Consider the following 13,816-nt stretch of genomic DNA (forward strand, 5'->3'; position numbering starts at 1 on the left):
TTCATTCTCTCCTCCCTTCCACTTTCCTTCTTCCTTCCTTCCACTTTTTTTCCTTGAGCCGTTTCTTCATTTTTCCCTTTCTTTGCATCTTCTTTCCATTTTTTTCTCATTTTTCCTCCACTTTCCTCGCCACTTCACTCCATCTTCAACCCAATTAGCCCCATGCTTCTTCGACTTCACATCCTGGTTTGGCTTCTACATCTTTGTACTGCGATTTTTCGCGTTTTACCCGGAAGATGTGTAGAGTTTTTGCTCGGGTGTTCACATCACCTCCTTCCTTGGGATTGCCTTTGATGGCACTATTGTTAGTGGGTGCTCTTTCCCACTGGCTTCCTTCTTTTTGGGTTTCACTTTGTGGGCCCTGTTGCTAACAGGTTGCTTCTTCCTGCCAGCTTCTTTCGATATGTAGCAGCTACCGGTGCGGTGCTCGGCGGTGTTTGGGGATTTGTTTTGGGGTTCTTTTTTCACTCAGTTTTCTTCTAGTTTTGGGGCTCTGTTCAACTTCTTTTCAGGTGTGTGCAGGGAACATTTGTTTCTGTTGGTTGGTAAGCGGCTTTCTGGCGACGGCGGGTTGAAGCTGCTAGGGTTTGTTTTGGACCCAAACTTTTATTTTGGGCTCTTTAGCTGCTTCTGAGGTCCTTTTTGTTTATGTGTATATATCTTGGCCTTTTCTTATGTAATTATTGTGTTGAAATAAAACAACTTTTCACCAAAAAAAAAAAAGAGCAAGTTACACAAAAAACCATATTTGTTGAGGAGAAAAATCACAATACGTTTCCCAGTTCTCAAAACTAGTAATTCCAAATCTGACAAGGATTTCAAATTTCCCACGTAAATTAGGAATCCCTGTAAAATCTCGTACATAACCATAGAATCCCTATAAAATATACAAGTCCGATTGAAATACTGATAATTTACAACTAGTTTACGAACTAAATCAAAGGCATCATGGCAAGCATGCTCTCTTCTCTTGCTCTCGTCGTGTGTGTACTGTGTTTTTCGGCATTGATTCCGCAGGCTACCCCCGCCCCGTTCCTCTTCCCGGAAGCTCAGTCCACCATCGTCCCCGACCCTTCAACCTTCTTTGCCTCGAACCTCCTCTCATCCCCGCTCCCCACCAACTCCTTCTTCCAAAACTTTGTCCTCGGCAATGGCGATCAACCTGAATACATCCACCCCTACACCATCAGATCAGCCAACTCTTCTCTATCTCTTGCTTACCCGTCTTTCTCCTACACCTCTACCGTCGTATCCACAACCCCGTTCAAAGCCGACCTCACCATCGCCTCAACTTCAAATAGCAACGGTCACCATGTAGTCTCCGACTTCAATGATTTGAGTGTGACATTGGACTTTCCCTCCTCCAACCTCCGCTTCTACCTGGTTCGAGGAAGCCCCTTTCTCACCTGCTTTGTTTATCGTCCCACGTCGGTTTCTATATCGACCGATCATACTACTGTCTCGGCATCCTCAGCGAGTGGCTCGAGCACCAAGTTCATCGTCAAGCTCGACAATGATCACACATGGCTAATATATACATCCTCACCAACTGAATTTACTGACAGCGACTCATCCACGTTAACTCTTAAAGAATTTTCTGGGATTTTTCGTGTTGCTGTAATGCCAGATCCTGATCCTAAATCTGAGCAAGTTCTCGACCACTTCAGTTCTTGTTACCCGATTTCTGGTGCAGCTGTGCTCGAAAACTCAAATACTTTGTCGTATAAGTTCGAAAAGATAGGTGGAGACTTGCTTATGCTAGCTCATCCTCTACATCTCAAGCTTCTGTCCAACGCCACAATTTTGCAAGATTTTAAGTACAAAAGCATCGACGGGGATTTGATTGGCGTTGTGGGTGATTCGTGGGTGTTAGCACCGAAGCCTATTCCAGTCACATGGAATTCCGTTGGAGGTGTAAAAAAGGATTCGTTTTCAGAGATCATATCTGCGCTTCGTCGAGATGTTGACGCTCTTAGTTCAACAGAATCAACTACCACGTCTTCATACTTTTACGGGAAACTAGTTGCTAGAGCTGCGAGGCTGGCTCTGATCGCCGAGGAGGTAGCCTGTCCTGATGTAATCCCTGCGATTAGGACATTCTTGAGCAATAAAATCGAGCCGTGGTTGGATAGTACTTTTAGCGGCAACGGATTCTTGCATGATAAAACATGGGGTGGACTTGTTACCAAATCCTCCACAACTGATCCAGCTGCAGATTTCGGGTTTGGTCTTTACTCCGATCACCATTTTCATCTGGGGTACTTTATATACGGAATTTCCGTGTTAGCAAAGATTGATCCTGCATGGGGAGAGAAGTACAGGCCTCAAGCTTACTCACTCGTGGAGGATTTTCTCAACAAGGACAAGCAATCGAATCCAAATTACACGCGTCTGAGATGCTTTGATCTTTATAAGTTGCATTCGTGGGCGGCAGGGTTGACAGAATTCGCAGACGGGAGGAATCAAGAGAGTACGAGTGAGGCAGTTAATGCGTACTATGCAGCTGCTTTAATGGGGAAAGCGTATAAAGATACGCAACTTGAGGCCACCGGTTCGCTGCTTACTACATTGGAAATTCAGGCAGCTCAAATGTGGTGGCATGTGAGAGAGGGAGGAGAGAATCAAATTTACGAGCAAGATTTCACGAAGGAGAATCGGGTTGTGGGAGTTTTATGGTCGACCAGGAGAGACAGCGGGCTTTGGTTTGCGACTGCGGAGGCAAAAGAAATCAGACTTGGAATCCAAATGGTGCCTGTTTTGCCAGCTACTGAGGTATTGTTCTCTGATGTCGGGTTTGCTAGTGAGCTAGTGAACTGGGCATCGCCGGCGCTCGGCAGGGCGGGAGTCACGGAAGCATGGAAAGGATTTGTGTATGCATTACAAGGGATGTACGACAAAGAAGGCGCTTTGGAGAAGATTAGAAGCTTGGAAGAATTCGACGATGGAAACTCCCGCAGCAATCTCTTATGGTGGATTCACAGTAGATCAACTTTTGTTGGTTAATTTCTTCTTGTACGAGTTTTTTTTTTTTTTATTGTTTAATTTCATATTCTTTTCCGTAATTTTTTTAACGATCCAAATCTTTTATGTTTGAACACTTCATTCATTTATGATCCATGCAAAAAAAAAAAAAAAACCTACATAAATCCAAAACATTAAGACATTCAATTGTAGTGACAAAATCAAATGAATACGGTCCCTTAAATAAAAAAAACCTAAAATAACTACCATTTAAGCCAACGGTCATTTGATCTCAATTTTAAAGTAATTTTTGGTAGATAATCTTTGACCAAAACCTTAGTTATAGTTTAAGAATACATATACATACATACATACATACATACATACATATAAAAATATTAAACAGGATTTTGTCACACGAACTAAGTATCTAATTGCAGTAAGCATCAGGAAGAGAGTAAAGCGATTCTTTAATTTGTACTATAATTGACAGAACAATCCGAAGCTGGTATAAATGAGAGTCAAGTCTACGATAATCATACACAAAAACTACTGGCATCATTCTTTTGAGTTAGGTTTAGGCGATTTTCGAGGATAATATGGAGACGCCGGAGGACCATTTGGGCTTGACAAGCTCCTTACGGGCTGTCCGTTTCTCGGCATGAATACTGCCTGCGTTCTGATGCCGTTCTTATAACTCGAGTGGGACCTCGAACGAGCTGCTTGTATGGTTTGGAAGTGGTAGGAAGAACTGGCCATATCCTTGAGGTTTGGTAGAGGCTTTAGGGCTTCCACAACTTCACTCATCATTGGTCTAGCTTTCGGGTCACGACTGAGGCAGTGGGCGGCAAGCTGGACTGCTTTTTGTGCACCTTTAATCGAAAAATGACCTTCAAGACGGGGGTCAATTAACTGGAATAACCTCCTCTTGTCGCCAAAGAGTTGTCTCGCCCACTGCACAAGATTGTGCTCCCCATTTGGTCTATTTTTGTCCATGGATCTTCTGCCGTTTAACATTTCGAGCAGGACTACTCCAAAACTATAGACATCGCTCTTTGATGTCAAATGTCCTAAAGCAAAAAGCCATGTTAGAACTTAGTAATTCTAGCACACGATTAAGCATACTACATAATAAAAAATATAAATAACTAAAAAGATTACAAAAGTAGATGGCCTAAGTATGCAATTACTTATCAGAAGCCAAAACCCGATAAAATGCTAAGTACTTATGTTTTATCCTATCTCTTTGCATATTCGATGGAGTTGACTTTATAGAACTTGCAAAACTATTAAATGCTGAAGATGATTGTTATCAGACTCACCAGTCATCACATACTCTGGGGCTGCATAACCATAGGTTCCCATGACTCGCGTCGAAACATGAGTTTTATCACCCTCAGGACCATCTTTCGCAAGTCCGAAATCCGAAAGCTTGGCATTGTAATCCTAAAATAACACATTCCATTTTCAGAAGAGAATAGGAGTAGGGAAAGAAATGTAGTTGATGCTCAGTTATTGTCACTCACTGCATCTAATAGGATATTAGATGTTTTGAAGTCACGGTATATGACCGGTTTTTGAACTTCTTCATGAAGAAAGGCAAGACCCTTTGCAGCACCGAGTGCAATTCTCATTCTAATAGACCACGGAAGAGGCAGGGACCCTGCTTGTTACCAAGGATCAATAGGCAACCATTAACAATACAGAACAACACAAATTCAACAGCTAGTTTCAATATACATGCAATTATCAAAGAATGTGAAAGGACCGGTTGCTTACTTCTGAAGAGGTGGTTTTCCAAACTTCCCCTAGGCAAAAACTCATAGACCAACAACCTCTGATCATCTTCAATCGAGTAACCAATCAATTTTACCAAATTAGGATGGATGAGATCACCAAGAAAATAAATTTCAGCCTGAAATATGATGAAAAAAAAGGATTTAGATACAATTTAAACCGAAAAGGTGAGTTGCATGTAGTCTAAGAGGTAAGTTAAAAAGCAGTTATAATCGTAAAGTTGAGGGATAGTGAAGCCATACAAGCCATTCTTTGTGACCCTGAAGTCCATCATGGTTGAGGGTCTTAACTGCAACCGTCAGCCCGGTACCAGGTTTCACAGGAGCAGTTCCATTCTCCTCAACCCAACCTTTAAATACACAACCAAATCCACCCTCACCAAGAAGACTTTCCGGTCTGAAGTTCCTAGTCGCCAACTTAAGTTCACTAAATGTGAATTTTCGGAGCTGAGAAGCAACCTTCAGTTCCTCACTAAAATAGGGCGTGGATGTAGTACTTCCGGCATTACTAGTAGTTGTAGACGACCCTCCACGAGTAAGTTCTCGATCTCTACTTTTCTCATTCGACGATTTAGTTTCCGCTGGTTACACAAGGTCCAAGACACTTAAGTGTATGATACATATATAGTAGTATGCACTTGAATCAAATAAGATGTTGGTATTGTTTGGAATTTCATAAAAATGCCAGACACAAAAAATAAACCGTAAATCGATTGCAAACTATTAGACTCAACCATATATAAACCGTAAATCCATTCCCCTCTCTGTAAATTAGAGTAGTTTACAATATCGCCTTCAAACCATTCGTCTTCTGAATATTCATCACCTAAACAAAGTTAGACACTTTCCTAAAATCTATGATGTTACATGCCCTCTTTAATTAATTTAGCAGACCCAACAAAATAATCATCCGAAAAGGAAAAAAGGCAACCAAAAAACACAATCCCCACCTCAGAAATTAATGTTTCTCAGCAAGAAATTGCCTAAAAAGGAAAAGGGCAGTGAAGAATTTACCATAAGAAACACTAGTTCCAGTGATGGAGCTATCAACTTTGGATCTTGAAGGCATGCAGGTCCCAAACCTGAGCTTAACCCAACACCCAGTCTCCTCCACCGCATCATCCTTCTTCTTCCTCCCCTTCGATTTGCTACTTTTATCCCAACTCTCCACCTTGCTAGGATTAACCACCAAACCCATCTCCTCAAACTCTCTCTAGATTCAGATTCTCATGTCTCAGACACCCAGAAATTTCAAAACTCACAGAAAGTCCATTGCAACCCACCAACCAGCAAACCAAAAGCGACCAGAAGAGCTACAAAAATCTCTGAAATTTCACAAAAAAATGTGACGTGAAGCAGGAGGATCGAACAGTGGTTCAAAAACACAGAGAACCCACCAATCTGCAACCCCAAAACGCTACAAAATCTCTGAAATTTTCACAAAGAATGCGACTTGAAGCAAAGATCGAGCAGCCGCATGCTCGAAAAATTGAATCCGACCCAGTTGGTCAAAAAGGATAGACAAAGAGAGTGATGAGAGAGAGAAAGGGAGAGAGGGGAACAGAGGGCGTGAAAAGAGAGGCTCTGCTGCTTAAGAAAGAGGGAAAGTTTTCCAAAAATGGTGGGGCAGGTCGGGCGAGGTTTGAAACAGAGGAGATGGGCAGGTCGGGCGAGGTTTGAAACAGAGGAGATGGGCAGGTCGGGCATGAGAGAGAAAGGCAGAGAAAGGAGAAAGCTTTCACACTGCTCCACGACACTGGCTTTGGCATATTCCCAACGTCAAATCAAAAGCTTGTCGTGCTACATGAATTTTTATTTTATTTTTTTGCCTAATTATTTCTGCTTTTTATTTTTTATTTTTTGGAATCATGAACATTTTTTTGGACATCTGGGAAAATCGGACTGCAGATTTATCCAATAATGCTACAAGATAGAGTCTTATGATTTTTAGAATTTTCAATTCTTTGTTTAATTTTAATATTGGGGAAGTGTGGTCTACACAAGAAAATGTGCAATATATACTGTTATTATATGATATAATTTACATATTCTGTTAAATCCGATAATCGTAGATAATTGTCTCATGATTAAACTACTTTAGTTTTAATTGACTAAACGATCATATTTTTAATTTACTTTTTACAGTGACGATCTTTTAAAGTGATTTATAAACGGTTCTGATTATAAACACGAACTACTATAAATCGACGACTAATAATTTTGAGAATGTTTACATACTCATATTTTGAGTGGTCAGTTATTACTCATATCATAAGCATATTTTGTAGGCCACTTAAATGCTAGAAATGTACGAAGAGTTTTTTTTATTCAATCGATATTCTAATCTAATCTAAACCACGTAAAAAGGAAACAAACTCCACATAACAAAAAGGATGCAAAATAAAAGACGACAATAATATTCTGATTTATATTGGGTACAAGGGTAGCTAATAGCTATACAGAGTTGCAACCAAACTTTCGAGGCTTAGGTAGCTCACACCTTACACTCCTTACACAAACCAGCAATGTGCATTCACCAGTAAGCCATTGTCAACCTGAACAATTTGGATTTTGGGTCATCCCCTTCACGTTTCGAGCCAAGTCACGGTTCCCGCGATCAAATACTTGCTTGGAAGCTCACCCGCAGACGGTGCAAGGTATGTAATTGTCTTCCTGTAAAATGTCACGTACTGGGTTAGATCAACCAAAACCAGAAGCAAAAAGTGCTTCTACCAAGTTGTTTACTGTAGCTCAGAATTCAAACCTCTGAATGTCGATGTCTGTGACAAAGACAAACCCAGCAACATTACTGCAAAACAAAACGAAAAAGTAAAAACTTAAAAGACTACAGACTATGAATCCACTTTTGTATGTGGAGTTCAAATGAAAGTGAACAAAACTGATCCATGACATACTTTACTGAATCATTATCTATTTCTATATCAGATAAATCTTTACAAGTTACCTAGAAATAATTTGATCAGGCTCCTTGGCAAATGAAACAGCGAGAATGGTGTGCAGCAAATCCCGGTTAATATTCACAGGCGCCAATCTTAGAGGGTCTGCAGCAGGCTCTGCACCAATTGGCAAAGCTGAACGTGGGGCCTGTGGCCCGCCACCAATTCGAAAGACAGAAAAGTCACTAAAGTTTGCGATGTTAGAATGTGGGCTCAGATCATTTGCAAGGCCATAGAAATATTCCTGTTGGAAATATCAGCGCGCATGAGTCTTTTCTTCAAGAAGAACAAATAACACAAGGATTAAATGGAAACATATTGCTTGAACTTGTTCATAAAAGATGACACTTACCCTTATCCTATGACTCCTGGATTTTTGACGGAATTTGGCATTCCTGGATACAACACCCCCAGATTTTTGAAGTTTTACAACGTCCACACCAGGCTTGTTCTTTAGCACATTTCTGATCATGCTCCAAAGTTTTTCCTGAGAATTTAAAAGAAATATATGTACTGTCACTGAAGCCTACATATGAAACCATTTTGTTAAAACATTAAATGTTTCAAACAATGATGCAACATGCTAACCAATACGAACTTTCTGAGTCCTGACAGTTGAGCAGCAACAAAAGAACGGAGGAGAGAAAGAGTGGGTAAGAGAAGAAGAAAAGCTTGCAAAATCCACTAAGGTATAACCATAATTAGTAAAGAAACTCAAACTAGAGGGATGTACCTGGCCCAGAACTAAGACAACATTGGCATTGAATGTATCAATTGCATGAAGAAGCAACTGCAAGAAAGATAAAAAATAGAAACCATCAAACACGAATTTAAATACCTGACATTAAGACAACCATTTCAATATTAACGTGACACCCCTGTGAAGCAGCCTAAAAATTACCTCGTAGCCTTGACCTTCTATCCATCCCATGGTATTGATCACCATTCCAGAAGCTCGAGATTCAGCATTCCCAGATATTTGTCTCTCTACCACTTGAGCTAGCTCCTTCACGAGCACTTTGTATAAATCTACATTATTACTGGATAAAAAATTGGATCTTTAAGGATTCATGAATTTCACTAAATTGGCAATACAAGAATCTTTCTTATATGTTAGTATCAGATATCAATACAAGATGTGAAATGATAGGTCTACAAATAACCATAAGATAATGCCATAAATCAATTACCTAGGAGTTGTGTGCCCATAGAAATAAACGAGAGGAATATCAAGAGGAATTCCTTCAACCGGATCAATAGGCATTTCAATAGGAGTAGCGGCAATGCATCCCGGAATTGTTATAGCTCCCTGTCCAATATCCAAGTCGACAAAAGTAGGTTTCCATCCCTTCTTAGCTGCCCAACTAAGAAGCATTTTCGACAAGGTACTTTTCCCAGAATCTGTCGGTCCCACAACAATCACTCTTGGGCCCTAAACCACAAAGAAGCTTATAAGCCACAAACAGATATTCACTTATCAAGGATTACAACAATCCTAGGTAACTTACACCTGAAAATGGACTTGCATTACTATGCAGTCAATGCGCTTGAGCCACAAGCTTATTCAATCATTCATAAAAAAATTACAGAGTCAGGCATCAAACACTTTCGTCCACTAAAGAATGACACTAATTAGAACATTTTGAATGTTTTGCATTTGTCTGCTCCCAACATACAAGTGAACAAGTATACTTTTCTTCACTGAAGAATGACACTAATTAGATCACATCGAAAATTTTGCACTAATTTTCCCCGACATACAAGTGAAAAAGTAGTACCTGTGAATTGGGGTCATCCGGTGGCAAGGGTTTAGCGCGGTGTCTCCGTTCTTCCAGTACAGCGTGCACATTCACATAACTGATATTTGGGGTCTGAAAAATCAAACATTGGAATCAGTCACCATTCACATTCTCATTAGTGACAGATGCATCCGGAGCAAAAAGTAAAAAACGCAAAGCAGATAACAAGCACATGAAATACCTCATCAGCAGTGTAATCGGTTTCAGTACTGCCATCCATCTCAATTGTTGCTCCATTCCAAGTAAAAACCTTCAGCAATCAAAACCCATAACACAAATGCAATTCAAAACCTTCAACAATCAAAACCCACAACACAAATGCAACTCAAAATCTTTAACAATCAAAACCCACAATGCAAATTCAAGAAAAACGTCAACTTTGTAATGTAAATTTGGGAAAACCAATAGAGGAAGAAGGTTACAGCAAATTTGAGCCTGGGAGGGAAGGTGAGCCAGAAATCAGGGGGGAGCTCGGTGCCGAAGATCTCAGCGGTGCCGTTGAGCAGTCGGAGCTTGAGAGGGGCGTCGTTGCCGACTTCGATTCTGAGCTCGCTCTCTCGGTCCAGTTTCACCTGCCTTGCTCCGCCGCCGTGCGCCATCTTCTTCTGCTGGCTTCGCTCTCGGTATTCCAGTTGGGGGTTTATTCAGGACGAGTACAAGACTGGCGCTTTGTCTTCGATTGGGATTTCGAGGGGTTTTTACAGGGTGTTGTCCTCTGGGATTAGATGATAAAATTATGTTCGTTTTTATGTTAAATTATTTCGGTTGATTTAATTAATTCGATGATAAAATTTTGAAAGAGGTGTGATTCGATGTGTACAGATATGAATCTTTGTATTGATATGTATAGAAAAATACAATATATATATACACACACACACATACACATACATACATAGTTAACTCAATCTGTATTAAGGTAGAAAATATATGTTGATTATAATTAATCAATTACAATACACAATAAAAATCAATCACGATGAAAAATTCAGAGTCAACAATTTTAATTTTAAGAAAAATTAATGAAAATGGTTTGAAAACTTTGAGTTTTAATGATAAGGATAAAATAAAGGGTAAATTGAATAGTACTAGGATTGACTTTTTAGTGTAAAAATATGATTTTTCGTTAAAGTGAACAGTACTGTGAGTTTTTCGTTAAAACTCCCTTTATTCTAACAATGTGTGTGAAAATTAGCTTTCAAATTAAAAACAAAATAATTTTTAAAGGAGCCCTTAATTTTCACATTTGTTCCTCTTCCCACCACCCATCCTCCACTTTTGTTGATCTTTCTTCTCCATCCATTCTTAACAAAAGATTGAAACATAAAAACGAAATGGTTCCCTAATGGGTTCTAGGATGTCTGAAATTTGTATGGCCTCAAACATAGGCCAAAACGTTGAATAAATTGGGAGCATTCAAGAGACTTGTAAATCAAGTGATTAAGAGTATTTATTCTATATTTTAAGATCGTAAATTCAATTCCTTAGCCTCTAATATCGTTCGTATAAAAAATATGAATGTATACCATATACGTAATCTAACTTCTAATTAAGCTATTAATAATTAAGTGTGAAATAAGTTTCATTTAGATGTTTTGATCGAATTGAAACCAATTATAAAATGAAAATAGCAAGATGAAACTGGTTATCCCAATTCGTTATGACTCACTTTTTTTAATGAGACAGTAAGTAGATGAATTGGTGTAAGTTATGACTTACTTTTTTAACGATCTAAACTGTATATATCTTAATTCGTTATTCATAGATCGTCTTTACAAAAAATTAGACAAATCTAATACTATTAAGACATTTATTTGTAATAATGACTACAGTTCTACAAAGAAAGACTAAAATGACTGTCACTTAATCTAACAATCATATGATTCCAGATTTGGATAATATTTTATAGAAATAATTTTTTTTTAGAAAAGCTTTAAAAGACAGACAGTAGAATCGATGAAATATATTATGACGAGAGTTCTGAAAAATGTGACCCCGATCATTTTTTTTAATGAAGTACAATTCCGCTAGACAATATAAACAAACAATTTATGACTTTCAACCACCACGAGATGCTTCAATGGTTTGGGAACGAATTTTATGCCCGTATTCACACAATATGTTTTGAGTTCGATTCCTGACTTGCACGATTGTGTCCTAAAAGAAACTACACTGTCCCTGTGAGTTTTCGCGACTGTCGAGACAGTGAACTGCAGCGAAAGTTATCAATTGATCGCTTTTAAAAATGAAAAGAAAGAAAAAGGAAGTCATGACTTTCTAGGCTGCTTCTTGTGCTCTTCGACGAAAGTTCAATTATTCCAAGTTCAACTCCTTGGCACTTGTGTGTCAACTTCATGGAAAATTCTCGGCACTTTCACACATAGAATCACTTAAATACTCACAAACCCACCAAATCAAACCTCACTCGACCAAAAACTTGCACAGAATTGCAAAAATGTTGCCAACCAATGCTCACCAAAACCCCACACAAGTCCCAGACACCACTCAAACACCAGACTTCGGCGACAGCTTTGCTTACTTCAACCTCACAGCCTGCTACCTCACCACAATGTACCGGGCGTACATGGCCGGCGACTACCCGGCCCTCGCTTTCGTCGCGTTTGTCTACGTGGCCTACTGGGGTTTGGACAAGTGTCTGCAAGTGTCCAACCGGTTGCCACGTGGGAAGAAGTCGGTGAAGAAGGAGGCGTTGAGGTTAACCTATTGCGGGTTGACAAGTGGCATTCTGTTTGGGTTTGCTTGTCAGTTTAGGACGTTCATGCCCTTGGCTGCGGTGGTGCTCATGTATTTTGTTGCCATTGCCACCAGTTTGCTGCTCTTCTTTGTCTACTACATCGAACATAACCAAAACCGATGTCATGAAAAGATTAACAACAATTTGGATAATGTTTAATTCTTTTCTTAATACCAAAATACATGAGTAATAAGTAATTTGCTTATGTATTACTAGCTTGAGTACTACTAATATCATATTCTCGAGTGATTGTACTTCTACAATTCAATTGAAATAAATTAATTGAAATGATCAGTCCTCGTGTGACTACTACCATTTGAGCTAATATCTAATCATGTTTTTTTTCTTTTTTTGCTCAAATAAAACTTCAATTAAGAAATTGAGAGAATTGCAAAATAATATCAGTTACAAATGGTGGTTAATCATAGTACTTTTTTTCTCCTTTCAAAAGGAGGACAACTGATGGTAAGCTACGATTATCTATCTCTTTCGGATACGGAGAGGCCACAGTTAATCATGGTACCAGACACGATTCGATTTGGATTGGTTTTACAATTAATTCATTTGTTAAGTGGCTCAGTTAATTTGGTTCATGTGGCCAAAACGAGAGAGAAATAACCAAACTGAGTCACTATTAACGGGATTAGTTCATATAATTTAGCAATTTAGGACTAAGCCCAATTATATTTTAGCATCATTTTTATTAAAAAAGAAAAACTAATGAAAATAGCTTGAAAACTTTTGAGTTTTAATAATAAGGACAAAATAAAAGGTAAAATAAATAGTACCATGATTGACTTTTTAATGTAAAAATGTGGTTTTTCGTTAAATTGAACATTGCCGTGGACTTTTCATTAAAACTCCCTATTAAAAATCCCAATGCTTCATTAAAAACTACTTTGAAATTACTTTAGTATTACAATATTCTTCTTTACTTGTAAGTAAGAGGTATTCGGTTCGATTCTCGTCAAAAGCGAATTTGAGGGGAGTTCGGCTAAATCACACAATGGGTAACCTACGGGGAGGGGGAGTTCGGTTAAATCACACAATGGGTAATCTAATTTGGTATCGAATTTTCCATCACGAGATTCGAACTAAGACCTCTCACTTTTAAATGAAGAAGAATACTACCAAATCATAGCCTAAGGGGAGGCGGAGTTCGGTTAAATCACACAATGGGTAATCTAATTTGATATCAAATTTGCTATCCACTATATTCGAACCTAAGACCTCTCACTTTTAAATGAAGAAGAATACTACCAAACCGTAGCCTAAGGGGAGGCGGAGTTCGGTTAAATCACACAATGAGTAATCTAATTTGATATCCACTAGATTCGAACCTAAGACCTTTCATTTTTAAATAAAGAGGAATATTACTGAACCGTAGAAAATACAAAAACGAATGGAGAAGTGGGGTATCGATCCCCATACCTCTCGCATGCTAAGCGAGCGCTCTACCATCTGAGCTACATCCCCATGCTGGAAATTGTTTCCTGTAACGTTAATTTTAAGGAGAATTTGGCGACTGGCGAGTTTGTTGAAGAAGTT

The 13,816-nt window shown here is 39.0% G+C and overlaps 3 protein-coding genes and 1 non-coding gene across 4 annotated transcripts; 1 reads left to right on the forward strand and 3 right to left on the reverse strand.

Moving 5' to 3' along the window:
* Window positions 1–948: 948 nt before the first annotated feature.
* LOC137749207 (glucan endo-1,3-beta-D-glucosidase-like) lies at window positions 949–3,003 on the forward strand. The gene has a single exon (XM_068489320.1). It carries the CDS (start codon window positions 949–951, stop codon window positions 3,001–3,003), a length of 2,055 nt encoding a protein of 684 aa, XP_068345421.1.
* A 424-nt stretch (window positions 3,004–3,427) lies between these two features.
* On the reverse strand, window positions 3,428–6,344 carry LOC137707632 (serine/threonine-protein kinase PBL34-like). Its single transcript, XM_068446547.1, has 6 exons — window positions 5,772–6,344; window positions 5,001–5,338; window positions 4,741–4,876; window positions 4,488–4,624; window positions 4,284–4,407; window positions 3,428–4,031 (listed from the first exon to the last, which is right to left on the reverse strand). Exons 1-6 carry the CDS (start codon window positions 5,953–5,955, stop codon window positions 3,520–3,522), a joined length of 1,431 nt encoding a protein of 476 aa, XP_068302648.1. The 5' UTR covers window positions 5,956–6,344; the 3' UTR covers window positions 3,428–3,519.
* A 708-nt stretch (window positions 6,345–7,052) lies between these two features.
* LOC137708291 (protein CLP1 homolog) lies at window positions 7,053–10,262 on the reverse strand. The gene is made up of 10 exons (XM_068447335.1): window positions 9,936–10,262; window positions 9,695–9,763; window positions 9,493–9,585; window positions 8,905–9,146; window positions 8,616–8,754; window positions 8,448–8,504; window positions 8,067–8,201; window positions 7,723–7,958; window positions 7,522–7,566; window positions 7,053–7,430 (listed from the first exon to the last, which is right to left on the reverse strand). Exons 1-10 carry the CDS (start codon window positions 10,110–10,112, stop codon window positions 7,343–7,345), a joined length of 1,281 nt encoding a protein of 426 aa, XP_068303436.1. The 5' UTR covers window positions 10,113–10,262; the 3' UTR covers window positions 7,053–7,342.
* A 3,409-nt stretch (window positions 10,263–13,671) lies between these two features.
* On the reverse strand, window positions 13,672–13,744 carry TRNAA-AGC (transfer RNA alanine (anticodon AGC)). Its single transcript has one exon. It is a non-coding gene; the product is annotated as a tRNA-Ala (tRNA).
* Between the last annotated feature and the right edge of the window lie 72 nt (window positions 13,745–13,816).

Source organism: Pyrus communis, chromosome 11, assembly GCF_963583255.1.
Source record: "Pyrus communis chromosome 11, drPyrComm1.1, whole genome shotgun sequence".
Taxonomy (NCBI): domain Eukaryota; kingdom Viridiplantae; phylum Streptophyta; class Magnoliopsida; order Rosales; family Rosaceae; genus Pyrus; species Pyrus communis.